The sequence below is a fragment of the Condylostylus longicornis genome, unplaced genomic scaffold (assembly GCF_029603195.1).
Source record: "Condylostylus longicornis isolate FDR11 unplaced genomic scaffold, ASM2960319v2 ptg000048l, whole genome shotgun sequence".
Classification (NCBI taxonomy): Eukaryota; Metazoa; Arthropoda; class Insecta; order Diptera; family Dolichopodidae; genus Condylostylus; species Condylostylus longicornis.
This window is the reverse complement of record NW_026578017.1, coordinates 3,309,291-3,328,985: the sequence shown is the minus strand read 5'-3', so window position 1 is coordinate 3,328,985 and position 19,695 is coordinate 3,309,291. Positions and strand designations below refer to the sequence as shown.

The 19,695-nt window shown below is 26.9% G+C and overlaps 1 protein-coding gene across 5 annotated transcripts in view; it reads left to right on the top strand.

Moving 5' to 3' along the window:
- The window catches only part of LOC129610792 (high affinity cAMP-specific and IBMX-insensitive 3',5'-cyclic phosphodiesterase 8), a 114,912-nt gene that overhangs the window by 90,676 nt on the left and 4,541 nt on the right, over positions 1 to 19,695 (top strand). For all 5 annotated transcript variants that reach the window (XM_055523509.1, XM_055523514.1, XM_055523513.1 and 2 more), the window contains 8 exons: positions 5,623 to 5,679; positions 8,914 to 9,116; positions 9,997 to 10,056; positions 16,378 to 16,435; positions 16,691 to 16,789; positions 16,859 to 16,969; positions 18,258 to 18,427; positions 19,086 to 19,296. In XM_055523509.1, coding sequence (XP_055379484.1) covers positions 5,623 to 5,679; positions 8,914 to 9,116; positions 9,997 to 10,056; positions 16,378 to 16,435; positions 16,691 to 16,789; positions 16,859 to 16,969; positions 18,258 to 18,427; positions 19,086 to 19,296 — 969 coding nt within the window. The remainder of the gene's footprint in view (positions 1 to 5,622; positions 5,680 to 8,913; positions 9,117 to 9,996; positions 10,057 to 16,377; positions 16,436 to 16,690; positions 16,790 to 16,858; positions 16,970 to 18,257; positions 18,428 to 19,085; positions 19,297 to 19,695) is intronic.

Sequence of the window (19,695 nt, the reverse complement as noted above, 5' to 3'; positions counted from 1 at the left end):
TCAAAACTTTGAAATGTAACACGTGTAATACGTTTGCTATTTAAATGTAGTTAAAAAAATTGAGTCGGTTAATTATATGCTTTTTAGCACTTTTCCAAAAATTTTTTGAAAAAAAGTATTTATTAGTTTCACTCTGTCCGTCCGTCTGTCCGTGTGTCTGTTTACAAAACTTCTACATCCTTGAAGATAGAAAGCTGAAATTTTGTATGTACATAGATCTTTACTAGAAACTTATTTTCGTAGAACAAAATTTTTACCTATCTCCCCCCCTTTAGAAGTTATACCCCCCCAAAACCCTAAAAATGGCCTTTTTTAACTATTTGTTGCAATAAAACCATAAGCATTTTTGGAATTTGGCAAACGCATAAAGGCAGCAGCTTGCTTCCCCTGGCGCGATATACTATAGTTAAATTTTAGAAAAACAAAATGGCCGTTCAAATATACCGTTATCTAAAGTCCTTTTTTTCCAATTTTTTGATCTCGTTTTGCTTCTAAACCCCAGCTTGTAGAAGCTTGAAATTTTAGGGGTTTTTAGACATTAACAAATAGTTCATTTTGTTAGAAGAAAATTTTTTTCCATCTCCACCCCCACTCAAGTTATCGCCTCTTGAAATTTGTAAAATTTGAATTTTTGATACCTTATATTTCCGAAACCGCAAGCTTTTTCAAATTTCCACAAACACAAAAAGCTAACGATAAATTCCATGACATTACAAAATATAATTATTTTTCTTAACTCACACAATTAACTCTAAAATCGAGCATTATGTTAACCCCTCTTTATATTAATTTTTACTTTATTTCAAAGACTGCATGTATGCATCATCCTAAATATATGCAATCCTAGAAATAGCTATATAAATATGTATATGAATGAAAATAATAATAGTGTGATAGGTATACATAGACTGTATTTAAAAGCAGAATTTTCACTTGCTGAAGGGAAAAGTGCTACAATACAAACCATTGGTTTGACCCAACTTTATTTAAGTAGTACAATTCCCCCTAAAAATATATTTACATAAGTATAACATTAAACTAAAACAATAAAACAAATTAATATCATTTCTCAATATTGTCATCATATAAAATTGCAGACACTTATTATTATTAATTTAAAAGAAACCATTTTCAAAAAACTTATATTTATGTATACCAAAAATAAAATTTACATTGTTATATACAAACTTTTGGAATGTGAACTTTATCCAAATTGACGTGAAGAAGAACATTTCTTAAAAATTTGCGAAAAGCAGATTTGAGATAACTATTAATCTTCGATTACTGTGCGTGAGAATAATGCACTAATGATATAATTAAACTTAAAAAACAAATAATTTCAATTTGTTAGTTTACCAGCTATGTTCGTTTAATGGCCAGAATATTCAAATATTCCAATTTTGATATTTCCTTTTTAATTTCAATAATATTTCAACAAGTTTCGGATAATAATTTCTTAAAAACGTGGAAAAGGATACATACAACCATGTGTATCAACCGTGTCATAAATTTTTTGTAATGTAAAAGTCGGAGAACTGAAATATAAATACAGTTGGGTCAAAATAAACGTTTGTAAAATGCCACTTTTCCCTCAGCAAGAGAAAACGCTACTTTTAAGAGCGTCACAAATTTTATGTGTACATAGATCTTTACTAGAAACTTATTTCTGTAGAAGAAATTTTTACCTATCTCCTCCCCCTCTAGAAGTTATACCGCCCCCCCCCCCCCCACAAAACCCTAAAAATGCCATTTTTTAACAATTTATTGCAGTAAAACGATTTATTGCAGTTTATTTCAAACTGCATAAATCGTTCGTCCGAAATATATGCAATCCTAGAAATAGTTTCGTTTATGAATAAAAATAATTTCAATAGTGTGGTAGTATTTTCCCTTGTTATGTTTGTCGCTACAATACAAATCATTGGTTTGACCCAACTTTATTTAAATCTATTGTTCATTTCAGCTTCCCAATCTGAAAATAGTATAGCATGTATGAGCTTTCTTTTTAATTTAATCAATAATCATTTTCTGCAACGAACTCAATTGCAATTAATTTTTCAAATATCGTTCGCGAATAAATCACAAATCCTGGACTTCCCTTCAAAGTGATGGGATAATTGAAACATTTGAAGAACTTACAAGAATTACGACTCCAATTATATTTTTTGTAACAAAAAAGATTAATACTAAAACGTTGAGAGCTTTGCTATAAGATTACACAAAAAAAATTGCTTAACTCCACTATTCGAGACAAAAAAAGAGAATTTCAATACTAACTTAAGTTATTTTTCCGTTACAATTTTGAATTAATTCCAGAAGTTTTACAAGAATGTTAAAGTTTTGTAATATATCGGATACATACTAAGCAGGATGAGACTTGTAATCAATTTTTTTTAAAAAATTAACAAATTTCAATTAAGAAATTCGAGTGCAATTCCTTTGTATTTCTTCCCTTCCGAATTACCAACCTAATTGTTTCCTAAGTCAGAGTAATTTTTTCTTTCCCAACTCAACCTCAGTTTTTAAATATATTTTTCATTTTATTACGTGATTCATTTTTTTAAACATCAGCGAACATTTATAAGTTCGCCAACGATACAGCAACCGTTTTTTTATGCAAAAGTATACTTTACTATTAAAAAAAATTGCAATCAGATTTAATATTGGTGCTTCATAAATTTCAATTAAATTATCTCTTCACGATTTTAATATTACTGGGAATGATGCTTCCTCTCCTACTTAGTTTCTTGAGCATATTTGAAGTTGTATGACAGATTTATAAAAACTTTCACTAACTTTATCAAATTTTATTGGAGTTATGGGCTCTTTTGCCAAATTCTTTGTTCCAGTCTTGAACACAATGGCATTTATTTAGATCTCTGAAACTTTGGGCAAAATAAAAGTTTTAAACAAAAATCGTTAGAGAGAATTTTAAAATCAATCAGTGGTCTACATTTTTTAATATTTGTATAAAACATAAATGTATATTAATATTTTTGAACGTTTGAAACGGCAAAGTTTTGCTCGGTCCATATAATAAATAACTTTCATATTTTACATAAAATCTCAATTTTTTCTCTCAAAATTAAATTAGCAATGAAATTGCTGTTCTAGACTATAATCATGAATATAATCATAATATAGGCAGGGTGTTTCGCATAAAATGGGAAATAATTTCCGGGATGATTATTTGATCAATTTCCACCAAAAATTTGCAGTTCAGTTTTCATGTAGCGTCAGTTTTTATACAAACAATATTCACAAATATTTTTTTAGTTCTCTATGTATAATTTGAAATTTTTATGAAATGTATGAAATATGCATTTTTCGTATGTTTTTGAGCACACTTAACACGGTTTACTTACGTACCAAAAAAAAAAAAAAAAATTAGAGAGTTTTGCAAAAAAAAAATTCTTATTTTGACGAGATGTATCTTGAATGATAACTCTATATTGCATGGTTCCCAAGTTATGAGCATTTATTTATATGCAGGAAAAGTCCGGTACCTTTTTTTTCAACAGCCTGTAGTTCGAAAACTAGCATACCAGCCTCCCTTCCTTATCCATACAATTTTTTGCTTGAAATTGATCAAAGAATCATCCCTGAAAGATATTTGCCACCTTATACGAAACACCCTGTATATAAAATGTACATTTTACAATACTACAAGAGCACGTAGAATTTGTGTATGTGAAATATTATGACTGTAAATATTTACAATATAAGTATATATTTTTTTTTAATCTACGTCTACGTAGCAATATTTTCTAACATATAATAAATACAAAGGCATTAACATATTTAATCACATAAAAAGCGATAACAGTTTTATTTACTTAATGTTATTTTTATTTCTCTCTTATATATGACACATTGGTCCTATGACTCTTATACAAGTTAGTTTTTACAACATGAAAATTATTGATAAAATTAATCGGGAATAACTACTTTTTTATTATGATACTGCCCTAATCGAATCTACTTAAAATGTACATTGTTTTTAAAATCAGATAAAACAAAAACAATTGGAAATGTTAAAATTTGAATACACCGACTTGTTGTATTATTTACATCGCATACTTCAAAGTTTGTGTGAAAGTATGAGTAAACGCTATAGCACGTTAAAGATTAAACTTTTATGAGGCAATACAGTTTTAATATTTTGAAACTATATTACATTCGCCGTCCTCTTGTTTAAAATTGTAATCAATCAATGAATCGATTCAAACAAGCCCCGCTTTCTTTTTATTCTAGTATGTCAAAAAATTAAATTTAATATTAGAAGAAATATCGACATTCATAATAGGCTTTCTTTTTTTTCACATTTAACAAAATTGAAAAAAAACCCGCTTTTTAGTTTCAACTTTCTTTCATTCGACTTTTTTGTTTGAAGAATCCGTATACGATTCAAATTTGTTATTTTATTTTAATTATAAAACTAGCAAGAGATTTTCTAGAGGGAAATTTTTGTTTTGTTCACTGCCCTGAAAAATTATAGCCCCTAAAAGTTTTAAAAATGTATTTTTTAATATTTTAACATTGAAAAATCAGCCAAATTTCGAATTTTACACAAAAAAAAACGCGACTTATTTCACAAATGTATACGATGAAATGAGATAGAGTAATCTTATTCAGACAAAATTTGCGTTGAAATTAACCGTTATTTTAAACCAGTCTTGAGTTTTCTTTCAAGTATGATAATGTAAAGAAGATAATGTAAATAAAACACAGTTTTCTTAAACCACTTCAATTTGTTTGGAAAAAATATGCTGCTTTATCCACTTATTTGTAAATATGCTGCTTTATGCACTGCTTTACCCACTGGTTTAATGCAAGTATTAATAATAATGAAGAAGTTAATGTTATGAAATAATGCTAAAAAATTTTTGAAATTTTATATTGTGCATTATGTGTAAAGAGAAAAAAAAAATAAATGAATAACTTTCCATCAGTTTTTAAATTTGTGCCGCACCACCAAAATCATTTTCAAGTAAAATGATGTCAATTATTCATAGTACATGTAGAGCCAAATTCTAAATCTACATGCTATAAATCTACCATAACTTTACAAACTTTACATCCAACTTAAATATGTAACTTAAACATTTCAAACTTTAAACCCAATTTTTGTTATTTTGTACATCAGAATTTCTTCAGTATTTCCATTTCGGACTTTAACTTGGTCTATCTATTGCTTTTAACTCTTTATGTATACAAGTACATTATATTTCGGTTAAATAAAATAAAAGTACATTTTCCAGTACGTGCATGAACGCATATTTATGTGAAATCTGAATTTTTTTAAATCATCGTACATATTATAAGACATTGAAACAATTCGCAAAAACAAATTTCGTTACCAATATGTGATGGTTTTTTGAAAATTAGCGGAAAATCTTGTACGAGTATTTAGCGGAAAATTTAGAAATGGATAAAATATAACATTTTATTTTATTTTCTCCTTGGTTTCCTTCTTGATTCACTTTGATGTTGCCTGTTGGAAATAACAACAAAAGCGAATTAAATTCATTTATTTTATAATTTTAAATCAAATAACATTTATGTACATTAAAAAGAATTTTAAATTAATTCTTTGTTTTCACATTATTTTAACATTTTCAGCGGACCCTGATGGATTTAAAATATCCTACAGTACTACCACCGAATCCTCAATTAAAGGTAAGTTAAATTTACAGAATACTCAAATAAATTTAGTTTTCAGGATATTCGAATAAATTTATTCATTCATGTGTACATAAATACATTTTTTATGATCAATACCGAGTAGTGTTATACATTATAACTTAAATGGAAAATGAAAATTTTTTTTTTAAATTTTTTTTTAAGGAAAAAAAGGGTTTTAAAAATTTCCGTAAAAGTTTTTTTTAAATGAATCAATTAAAATTTAATTGGTTATAAATTTTTAATTTCTAGAGAATTTAACTAATTATATTATATATCGAGGCACTTACTGAAGTTATATAATACATAACAACATAGCGTTATTTTAGATAGACTATAAAAATATATTGGGCATTTACATGAAATTTAGGAAATCATTGCTTGTAGACTTTACATGTCAGAAAAGATTTCCAGATTAAACTTATGTCCGAACAAGTTCTATTTTGTTCTGATATATTTAAAAATCGCTCACGCAATATAAAATTAGTTTTGTTTTAGTTCACTCTATACAAAAATCACAACTACTTTAAAAAAAAAGGCTTAGAATCCAAGAGCTTCCCAAAAGTCCCTAACCTTTGCAGATTTAAACAGAAATTAGAAAATTATACATTTTTGTACAATATCATCAAATAAAAATATTTATGCTGGAACGTTTTAAAAGTTAAAGAATAATCGCCTCTAATGTGCCAAATTTAAGCAAACACTTTGATAGATTCCCTTATTTTCTATTATTAAATTGTCATCAAAATATGTGCAATGTACTTTCATAATATTTTTGTATTTCAATTTCTAAGATATTCACTTGACGGCATTAAAAAGACTAATCTCTATGAACATTAAATTCATTTTCCTTCATAAAATTGAAAATATATAGAAATATTTAAATTTTTGAGTGCTCTGTCATACGAATTCTATCCATTGAAGGTAAATAACCATTCATATTATTTGTAGTACTAATTTAATATTTAATAGAGAATAATAACATTACTATGTAATTAAGGAACTGTCAAAATATAATTTATAGATTAGGATTTAAAGAAACTGCGATAAATGATAGACGCAGAAGAATATATAAATGAAAGATTAAATAAAAAAACCAACGTAAACAAAATTTTGTTAAAAATAGAAATACAAAGCAATGAAAAACTCAAGATCCAATTAAATAGGAACTGATAATAATTCCAAGAATGGTATTGATCTGTATAGATAAAGAAATTTTGTGCCTTTGAAGGCTGTTTGATTCAGTTTAAGAAAAACATAGTACTGGGATATTAAAACTTGTATTTAAAATTAAATTAAGTACAAAATCCGACTTAAATCCTGAAAGACTCAATATGTTTATTAATAAATTAGACATTACATGCATACATATATACAGTCATAGCCACAATTATTTTCACAAGGCAAAATTTTTGTAAAATAAAAGTGTAAATTCATATAACTTCTACAATTATTAATATTTTAAGTCCATATTTACTTTTTAAATTCATTAATGGTTTACATATCAATACATAAAAACAAAAAGCAAAACAAAAAAACACAACAAAAAATAAAAACAAAAGTCTAATAGCCAAAATTATTTTCACAAAGCTTCAAAAGGATTGAAAACCTAGAAATAAATTTTTATTTTTTTTTTTTATTTTGAAAAAAGAATAATCAGACTTTAACCTAATATTTGGTGTTTCCTCCCTTAGCATCAATGACCGCCTGGAGTCTTCTCGGCATTGATTCTATAAGTACTCGCTCCATTTCAGAAGAAATCGATTCCCAAGCATTTAAAGTGTCCTGCCAAGCCTCGTCCTGACATTTCCCAATTCTAGCAGGAATCAGTGATTTAAGGTTGTGCCACATGTTTTCAATTATATTTAAATCAGGACTCTGCGGGGGCCATTTAAGAGTATTTTGTTCAATATCTGACAAAAATTGTTTAATCATGTGGGCAGTATGAATAGGCGCATTGTCTTGTTGCAAAATAAAATTAGTACCAATAAGTACATCGCCAGCAACAATTGCAACATTATTCAAAATTTCTAAATAACTAGATGCAGTCATTTTATTGGGGCATAAAACAATGGGTCCTTTACCATAATATGAAACACATCCCCATATCATAATTTTTCCTCCATTAGAATGACGTGTAGGGGCAGTAACTGCTCTAGTTTTTTTTATGTATTGTCTCAGAATGATAATAATGTCGCCCATAGGTGCCGTCTAATGAAATCGTAGTCTCATCGGTCCATAATATTTGCTTCCAATACTCTAAAGACTTATCTTTATATTCTAAAGCAAATTGCAATCTAGCCTCCCGATTTTTAGGAGTAATATAGGGTTGCTTGCGAATGACGTAAGATTTAAATCCGTTCTCCTTAAGTCTCCTGCGAACTGTTGTCATACTTACTTTATTTTCCCGGTTGTCGTTGAAGTTAGACAACGCTGATTTAAAAGTTTGGCGTGGATATATTTTAAAAGACCGACATATAAGTGTGTCATCTTTTTTATTTGTCACTCTTTTTCTCCCTCTCCCTGGTAGGTTCTCACAATTATGATGATTTTTATATTTGTCTACAAGGTAATAAACCGTTCGCCGATCACAATTATATTTTTTAGCTATTTCTGAAACTGAAACACCGCAATTAAACTCAGCAATTATTGTAGCACGCGTTTCGATTTTTAATTCTGCTTTTTTAGGCATTTTGAAAATTTATATGCACTTCACTGGAACGCAACTTTAGCTCTAATGATTGCAAATTAATATTTTTTCATTTATTATGATGAATTGTGTTCAAATTTACAACAACAAATCAGTAACAGTTATTTGAAGAGCTCTGAAAATAATTGTGGCGCCATTGGCGATATGTGAAAATAATTTTGGCTATTAGATTTTTGTTTTTATTTTTTGTTGTGTTTTTTTGTTTTGCTTTTTGTTTTTATGTATTGATATGTAAACCATTAATGAATTTAAAATATAAATATGGACTTAAAATATTAATAATTGTAGAAATTATGTGAATTTGAACTTTAATTTCACAAAAATTTTGCCTTGTGAAAATAATTGTGGCTATGACTGTATATATAATTACTAAAAATATAAGTTCATGTTTAAAAAACTTATAATTCTGAGGAGAACAATTAGTTTTTAAGTATATTTGAAATTAAATTTGCCAATGCAGTCATACATATTTAAATATTTTTAACTGTTTTAATCCATATTAAACGTTATACTATTTTCAGGCCTTACTCATCTGGCACAAAATTGACAATGTTTGTGAAGCATTTACAGCTGCATGTCATAGGCAATTATTAGAAGTTAATGTAGTCAAAACCAAAGAATCTACATTAGAAACATTACAAAATAATAACTCAAATGAAACGTATCATTTGTTAATTGTAGATGCACGTTCACCTAAACATTTAGATGCTGAACACATAATAAGGTAAATTATGATATTAACCGCAGTAAATTGAAGGAGTTAAAGTAACGTTTGATTTAATAATTTTTTTTCTAAAGATTCATTTGATAGTGATCATTTAAATAACCATAAAATATTTTAGTATTATTTATGTACCAAAAACTTAAAGAATGAATTTTTTTGGAACTTCACTACCTCATGACCTATTATTATTAAAATTTTACAAAATTTCAATTTTCGATTCCCATTTCTCTTATAGTATAAGCTCAATCGAACTTTTATAAAAGCAAAAATTTCAGAGAAATCGTCCATTTATCGAAAATATACCTGACAATCGATGCGTGGGATATGAAAGTCATATATAACTAAAATGTACAGGATTATATTCCGCATCAAAAAATGCCATGTTTTTGAAATAATTTCATTTTTAAAAAAGAAATCAGTTTTTTAACCCAAAATTTTATTGTTAAGCAACTACTTCTTAAAAACCACAAGTCTAATGTGCACCATTGATATTATATACCATTATGTAGGTGTACGTACGAGTATCAACTAAAATAACTAGGTGCGAACAATACATTGCTCTAGTTGCAACAGCTTCTGTTACGAATATTTTGTCAAACGGAATTTTTTTCAATCTAACTTTCTTTAACCTTCCAAAATCACCTCTACATGCCCGAAGCCTCTGTTGTATAACATATTACATATGAAGAAAAGCTCATATACAACATGAAACATAAAAAATTATAGCTAAAAAGTTCACATTAAATTATAATTTTAAATCAAAATTACAAAGCCATACAATAATTTACGAAAGTTAGCCACACGCTAATTTACGAAGAGCATACAAATTTTGTTACAACGCTCTATTAATTGTTTGTTCTCTCTATTAATTTGTTTTCAGATCTGTTCGACACACAAATGGATACCAATTTATGACAATAATAGCTATTGTGAGAAAGAGGTAAGTAAAAATTTGTAAATTTCAAGCAAAAATAATTAAGTGATAGAATTTTTTAATTATTTTAAAATTAATAGTAGTACGAGTAGTAATAATAATAATATCTTGCATATCCAAAACTATTCCCTATGATAAAATCTCTTTGGTAAATAACTTAACAAAGACTTTTAAGTAACTTATTATACGAGTACCTTTAAAGTCGGGTATAAGAAGTGATCCGAGTAGTGATTGCATTTTTGGTCTTCGTGTATCTAAACCCGCTAGCTTAAAACAACTCAATAATAAATGTTTGTGGAAAAAAACATCTTTCAATACTTGAAGTCCTAAAAAGTATTAAAATAATTAAATTATCTACGGAGTGTCGAATTCTTAGTAAATTCAAGTAAATAATTGGAAATTTTAATTTGATAATATCAAATTATAATTACAAGAAATACTACGTATTAAGCAAGTATATTGCGATAGTATATAGCAGAATCGTCACGCACCCACAAATAACATGAAGTGTATTACATTCACATATTAAATTATTTTTCATTTCAATATGAAAACACACTCTATGTTAAACCTTTCATGTAACGTACTTTTACTTAAAGTAAAAGAATATGTAAAAACATAAAACATCCGCAACATATAACCATACGGTATATATAACTATCGCATCATTTTTTTAAAGTAGAGTGTTTGATTGAAAATAAAAATTTTAAAGGATTTTTTTTCTGAAAAATGAAAATTATTTATTTATACGCTAATAAATCACGAAAAATCTCTCAATAATACCACATAATCCACACTGTTGCTAAATAAAACAGTTTTTTTTTTACGTATTTTGTACAGCTTACAATGTCAATGTAATACTCACCTTGTAATCATGTAATAATGGTGCAATTATAATACATATTGTATAAGAAATACTTCAGCTCCCTATGGCTTTTCTTGTTCAAATATATCAACTTTTTTTGTTTAAATATATACAGGGTGATTCAGAAAGTTATACAACAACATATATCATTGGTAAGAGGATCGAAAATGGGTTAAACTTTTGTTCCCGACTGGTTGCCAAATCTCAAGGGTTTCCGAGTTCCAGGGATTTTAACGAATTTTCACGAAATTTTTACTTATCCAAGTTTTTTTTGATTATAACTTCCGTTCTGACAAAAATGGGGACTTCAAACAAACAGTTTCTGAAGGGTCTAATAAAGAGCTTAAAATAAACATCTTGCTTGATTCTGTATTTTATGTTTCTTCGGAATACAAATCATTCGAACTTTAGACAAAATCAAATTTTTCCTTGTTTTATTTTTTCAATTTTTCGTGAGAAATATTTTAAAACCTTGAAAATTTTATTATAGAATTTTGCCCAGCAGCTTAAGTTTTAATTTAAGTCCTCAAACATTAAAAAATTGTACAGAAGATATAGCACAAAAGCCACAAATTCAATTAAAATCAAACCAGACGTTAATAATTTTCGTTAACAATAAATAAAGTAAATTTTGAAAAATACGAATTCCTTATCCAAAACTTTTACAAATTACTCAAAACGAACACCAAATTTTCTTATGAAATTCACCTATTTCTGAAAAAATTAATGTTTTTTCTCTTTTAAATTGATTTTTATTCAATCGCATATTTTAAATTACATAATTGCTTTACTGAAACACCTCTTTAGTTGCATCAAACGTATGCCAGTTTAGTTTTTATAGAAATTTGTTTAAAATTTATTCATCCCATTAAATTATTTATAAATTATTTAGTAACTTCATAATGTTAATACCATATCATTCACAAACTCCATTTTGTTCAAAAAAATTAAATTTTCGTATTGAAAAAAAAAAATTCTATTAGACTAAATGTCAAAATTTGTACGGCAAATGTTTAAAAATTCGCTCCAGCTGGTTAATTTCAGTAAATTCAGATGTCAAATGGTGCCTAGATTTCGAAAATATTTTTTTAAAATTTTTAAATTGCAGCCAATCTGAGGAAAATGCATTTAAAAATTTCAAACCATATAGGTACCATTTCTTATAAAAATTGGCAAAAATAAAAAACCTATAAATTTTTTTACCAAGAAAAGTTTCGAAAAATCATTTTTGATTACTAGATTTTTTTTTTGTTTTTCCAAAATGAAAATTCTAGTTTTTCTTTTCAAAAATTTAAAATTTTTTAAAATCGATTTTTGTTTTTCAAATTAAAAGTTTCTATAAAATTTCGTTTCAATTTTGTTATTATTTGTTACATCTCAATAAAACCATTAAAATTCAGATTTTTTATTAAAATAACGGTTCATAAAAATGTCAACTGTTTATTCGAAAGACTTTTGTCATCAAAAATTAATAATAGTTGATAATCACAGCGTTTAAAATAAGTAAAAATCAAAAATAGTGAAAAATAGGGCCTTTAAAATTTTGACATAAAAGTGGTTTTAATGCTATATCTTCTGTACCATAACAAAATTTTGAATGATCGAGTATTTAAATTAAAGGCTTAAGCAGTTGGGCAAAATTCCATAAAAAAAATTTCTAGGTTTCAAAAAATTTCTTACGAATTTATCTGGTTAATAAATAAAACAAGTGAAAAATTTGATTCTCCTTAAAGTTCGAATGCTTGGTATTCTGTGTCATGTCTATTTTAACTGCATGTCTATTTCAACAGCATGTCTATTTGAAGTCCTTTATTATGCCTTTTAGAAACTTTTTGTTTAAAGTTCCTATCTTTTTCGGAATGGACGTAATAATCAAAAAAACTTGGCTAAGTAAAAATTTCGTGAAAATTCGTTAAAATCCCTGGAACACGGAAAATCTTGATATTTGACACAAAAGTTTTACCCATTCGATCCTCTAACTAATGATATATGTTGTTGTATACCTTTCCTGTATATAATATGTTTTTTTCAGGGTATTTTACATTTTTACAAACAAAACTACATAATGTGTTTTGCAAGACATCATGTGTTAAAATCAATTAGGTCTAATTCATTTCTGCCAAAAACTTTCTGATCATATGAAACTAAATTATTCCAAATTTAGAAAAACTTCTTACATATCATTTATTTTAATCTTTTAGCCTTTTCGTAAAAATTTCCACCAAACCAATAACAATCCTGTTAGATCTGTTAATTTTTTTTTTACAAGGTGAAAAAATCTCGAAAGACGAAGAAGGATGGCGCTACCTGCCTTTTTCCTCCGACAGTTGGGTGACTCCTACTCTAAAAAATCACCTAAACGCTGAACGGATAAAACTAGTCCTACAGGCCAACTATTAATTCTGCGCTAACTTCGTTTTTTACGTACAGGAATTAAATACCTACCATAAGGAAATTGGTATTTAGTGTTAAATCCAAAGGTCTTGTTCTTTTAAGTCTTTCCGTCATAACGCCATTGTATAGCAGCCGAGAGCCGAGCTTCCATATTTCGTTCTGTTCTAGACGAGCCCTACGCTTTGTAGCCAACTTCTAATTTCATTTACACGCAAAGGAGCCCCTAGGTCCCTGTGGATGCCACCGTTACGTACATACCATGACACATTTACCATACCCCATATAACTTTATTCTGTAAGGTTTGAGTTTTCTTAATGTGAGTCTTCTTGGCACAACCCCACAGTTGAATGCCATATACCAATATTGGTTTAATGATTTGGTTATGAATCAATACCTTATTATCAATTATTTTTCTGAGTTGTGGATTCCTACTTTCGTTCCATTTAAGTTAATTTGTGATGGATTCACTATTTTCCGATTGGTGAAGTTCATGAGAACGGATTTTGCTTCATTCAACTACATTTTGAAAACCGTAGTCCACTGGCTTATTTTGTTACTTGCCTCCTGTAATTTTTTTGTGGAATCGTCAATGTTTGATCCTACTGCCAATACTGCAATATCAAATACTGCCAATACGGCAAATCACTCGCGTAAAGCAAGTACAATATTGGACCCAATATTGGCTTGAGGCACACCTGCTCTTTTTTCTCTTAGCGTGGAGTTTTCAGCATCTTATTTAATTCTAAATAATCTATCAGCTAAGTAAAACTCCAAAATTCCTACAAATGGCGATGGCATCATTTGTCCTAATTTAAATACATATAGGGCCTTTGTACCATACCATGTCGAATGCCTGTGCTACGTCTAGAAATATAGAAGAGCGATTTCTTTATTTTCCAAACTTTTTTCTATAATATTCGTTATTCTATGAACATGGTCTATTGTAGAATGGTTTCTTCTAAAACCAAATTGATGGTTTTGTATAAAGCCCCTATTTTCTATTATTGGCTTCAATCTCCTTAATCTAAAGTAGCTTTTCAAAAAACTTAGACATCATTGGTAACAGTGAAATTGGCCTGTAAGATTCTCAAGGATTTCCCGCGTTTGTATTCAATTACCAAATTTATTTATTTATTCAGATTCAGATTAAATTGATTTATACTTTGTATAAAAAATAATCGTCAAGTCTTCAATTACCAAATTTATAAATTATTTTTAACTTCTTTATAACGACATTTTTATATTGAAGAACACTCCGTTTAGAAATTATTTCCAACTACTCCTTAATAACTTGGAGTTACAGAGATATAAACCAGTAATTGAAATGCCTTAACTAAGAATACAAAACTTATTGTATCCTTAAAATTAAACTGATATTGTTTGGCACTCGACAACTCTTTTAATGTTGCCATATTACAAATTTCTTATTCCTATTCAAATTTTATAATGGAAACAAAATAGAATAAAAATTAAATTTTAATTTTTTTTTTAATCGGTATGTTGCATTTCAATTGGTTTTTTACGTATGTCGCTAAAGTTAAGTTTAAAGAAACATTTTAAAAGAATATAAAAGTGATCTTTTACTTTTAACCTAACACCAATATCACATAATTGTAACCTTTTTTATATAAAACTTCAATACTTATGACATGAGGAAGTTTTCTATAACACCATAACAAATCTTTGCTACATTTTATACAGCTTAATCCTGCTATTTATACATTCGCGATTCTATGTATCATATAACACTAAAATTTTAGATTTCATTTACATTTCTATAGAAGAATAACTCTTCCAACTATACCGTTATATGTAAATCACTTGTTAAGAAAAATATTTACACACATTCATTCCGGTAACTAGTTTTATATATTTAAATAAAAAATAAAAGTCATTTCTCATCATTTCTAAAAATTATTTTCTAATAAATAATTTAAATGCTAAATGTTTGAGTTTTCATACAAAACAGCGTTACATTTTCAGACTACTCCAATAGCAAATTATTACACAGTTTAAAGCGTAATATACTCTTAAATGGAAGGGAATCAATTAAAACCCAATGCCTACTGTGTCTACCTTCAAACCGCACGAAGTACAAATTTAAGATTTAAAAATTATTAACTCAGAAAACGTTGCGACTTATTATCATATACATATGTATATATCACAGTTACATTAAATTTAAGTTGCTTATTCCTGATTTAAAAAACATTAAAAAGCTTTCTATAAATACTTTCTAAATTTACTTTAATATGTATATTATATTTAAATTTAAGAGGATTATTGGAATCTGAGAAAAATTCAGATTTTCGATACCTAAGAAAAATATTGTGCATATTTTTTTTATTCAGAGCTTAAAATAATCAATATAAAATGCCTAATATTTTTTTCACCTGTAGTCAAATACAATAGAAATAAATAATTTACAGGTAAATGTAAAAAATATTATCGACGTTACTTATTATAGTTAAGAAAATTTTAAAGCGAGTGAAAATAAATTTCTATTATGTATTTACCATAGAAACAACACGCCCACATCCTGATTTTTAACACATTATTCCTATTGTCAAGTATTTTTTTCATTAATCTTAATTAGCATACAAATTCCTTTTTCATGTTCTGAGTTTTCTTTTCGATTTTACATATAAATTTATTTAAGAAATACCGAAGCGAGTAGATTACAATTTTAATTAAAATATAAATCAAGTAATTTGTAACTTGTATAAAGCTTATAAGCATATTCAGGCTACGGCTAAATTTGCCAAACGGCAATTTAAAATCACATATCATAATCTTTCAAATAGCATACATGTATTAATATTAGAATATCTAATTGAGGCGGTTAAGAAATACATAGAGAGTTAAGCTGTACAAAAACTACTTAAACTATTTGAGTTAAGCTATATCAGTTAATAAGAATATAAATTTAAAATACCTAACTACATTTCAACTTAATCAGTGCAAAGCTCTTCATATATGGAGTGTTTGATTCTAAACCCGTTTTATTATGTCGAATACAATTTGTTTAACCTGATTTAAAAATTTTAATTTTTTTATCTCTTTACAGTTTTTTCGAAAAAGATGAAACTTCTTTGATTGCACTTTTAGATGCTGGCGTTAATAGGGTAATTTATTTTATATTTTATGAGAGAAAATTATATTTCTAAAAGCTGAATTTTTACCCGAATAATAATTTACTACAAATTGAATTGAATATTGTTGTAGAACATTAAAAACTAATTTAAATTACCTTAAGACTTTAATTCTATAAATTCAATAAAAGTTTGACGGTAACACTAAGTTTCGTTTTTGTTAATTTCGCTAAAAATATCATATTTAACTAAATTATTTATATAAATAATTATTTTTCATATCAACAGTGCATTGCTGAAAGTCCAAATGTCGTGATATGCTCAACAGAAATAAAACAAATTTTACATTCCATAGTAAGACCGCAAAATGTTATGTCAACACAACAGGTATTTACAAAACTAAATTTTTCTTGTCGATTTTAATTTAACAATTTTTCTCCTTTTTAAAATTTTTAGACTTTATACACAGCACTACATAGATTGAAAGAAGTTCTTTTGATAACAGACGATTTATTACGTATACAATATGCAAATAAATCAACTGAGAGGCTTTTAAATATGCGATTGGTAAACAAAATTCTTATATATTCAAATTTTAGTATTTAATAAGTAAACTTCATAAATTTGAAAACTTTTATTAGACCTTATTTGAAAATTAGTTCCTGCATTGAATTTTAACATAGTTCATACTCATTGCCATATAAAAATGGCAATAAAATATACACTTAAAATTTTGTTCGTCAAATTAAATCTCAAATAAGAAAAATTACATTAAACAATTCTTGTTACACACGGAAATTTTAACCATATAACATGGACAAGTAAAAATTTTGTGAAATTTTCCTAACACCTTTTTCTGTATCTTGTTTCGTAGTTCCAAGATTTTTTGATCTTACACATTTTCTTAACTTTGAACAATTATGTACACTAAAATGCTTAATAATGATTCACCGAGATACAGAGCATTTCGCATAATTTCAGAAATTATTCTTTGACCAATTTCCAGCAAAAATTGAATGGGGGAGGGGTTACACATGTTTTGAGCTACAGCCTGTTAAAAAAAATTTGAGCTTTAATTCTTTTGTAAAAATTTATTTTTTTTGTTTACAACCTTATACTTATAAGAACCCAAATTTCTTAATTTATATTTAAAGAGAAATTACATTTAATATGCTATTTAATAAAAATGTTATTTACTCTTCTTGTTGAATTTCGCATTTTCTCCACAAACGAAAAAAAAACAATGAAAGGTTTTTTTACCATTTCTTCTACAATAGATTTTTGGTTACAATACAAAGAAAGTAATATGTATGTACACAACGTACAGAAGCATTAAATACACACAAGTGTATGTGTTGACATTATTGAAAAACAAATATCCTAACCATTTTCTCCACAGTAAATAAAAATTTTATTATATTTATTATTTAATGTAACATTACAATAAAAGTCAGAAAAAGGAACAAAATTTAGTATGAAATCAAAAAGAAGAATAAAAATACAAAAAAAAATTAATAAATTTTGCCCTCTCAGTTTCGTATATCCTTCCTCCTTTTTCTTGGTTGTCAACCTTGTCATTGATTTTATAATGTGCATATATGAATGTTATTTCTGTCTATGTTCTAATCGTTTAATTATATAATAATATCGCAATAATGTTATATACATATACTGAAATCACATATAAAAAGACACGTTTATTTATGGGTTCTACAGGATGTGAATGCCGTGTATTGATCGTGTTATTTAAAAAAAAAACTTCAAAAATTATTAAAGGAAAACGAAAAAAAAATTTTATTCTCTTATTTTATTTTCTTCAATTACATCTATACTTGTGTTATATTTTATATTGCAGGATGAAATCATAAGTCGACCTTTATCTGAAATATTCCTATCGGATGTTTCTTCAATAAATGCTCAAGGTAAACATATCCGGGAATTTGATGGTATTTTAACAGTAAAAAGAAAAGGACATGATGGTATTCCTATGCATGTAAGAGTAGTACCTGTAGCATGTATTGGAAGGTAATTATATAATTTTTTTTTTGTGTAAGTTTATTTATATATTTATATATACATATATATGTATATATTTAAGTATACATAATATAAAACATTTAAAAGGAATTAAGCATAACATTCGAATTATACAAGGTTTGCTATTTAGATATTTCCTTCTTGCCTTCTACAAATATTCTCAGACAGTTAGTCTCTACAACTATACAAGTTCCTGAAAATATTCTAAATCAAGATTTAGCCACTTTTCAACTACATTTTAACAATTAACTCAAGGAATAATATTTAAGAAATCCATGCGTGGTAGTGGGTTACATGACGATTTCGAACTGTACGTTATATTAGTTTAAACTATTTAGATAATTTTTTCTTCACATTAACATAATAAGTAAATTATTTAAGATATTTATTTAGTATAAATGAATTATTTTGTACACAAATATTTACAAACAACTCAATATAGATATATTAATGCATAGAATTCAATGAGATTTTCATGCTTACATACCCATACCAATATACACAACATATACGCATACGAGCTTAAATATTGTTATAAATATTTGATAAGGTCAAATTCATACAATCATGTAAATTACATTCTTATAATTATAATTTTTTTTTCACATAATTAATTTTTTTGTATTTTGTCAACATATTATTATAGAACTCCAACACATTTTGTATTCAATTTTGATGTTCCTGGTGGGCAAAATGATTTTATAGCAACATTACCACAGCCAAAAGAAAATCAAAGAGGTTCTTTACATTCAATACGTCGTGCTAGTTATGATGTTCGTTCCATAGCATCGGATGGTTTAAGAAGAACAAGTCTTGCAAAATTAACATCGTTACCATTAGAAGCACCAATAACAAAGGTAATTTCAAATCTTTATTAAATATTTAACAAATATTAATAAATTTTCTTGTATAATCAGTTGTACACTAATCGTATGCCTTTCAAACTAATTTTATTTTGATTTATCTTATATTTATTTATCTTTTTGCTCTACTTATTCCGCAATTTATCCATAAATATTATAATAAAAAAGACCATAATATCTTCGAAAAGTAAATTCAATTATTTAAAAAGTTTAGAAAACTTTATATCTGCATTAATGTTATTATAATTTCAATAACACTGATGCGGATTGTAGAATAGTCAGTATGTACTTCTGCTTTAATATTTGAAGTTTGGTAGTAAAAAAAATCGATTGAATTGAAATCTACAAATATTTTTAATATCTACAGAATCTAGAAATCTATCAAACATTTAT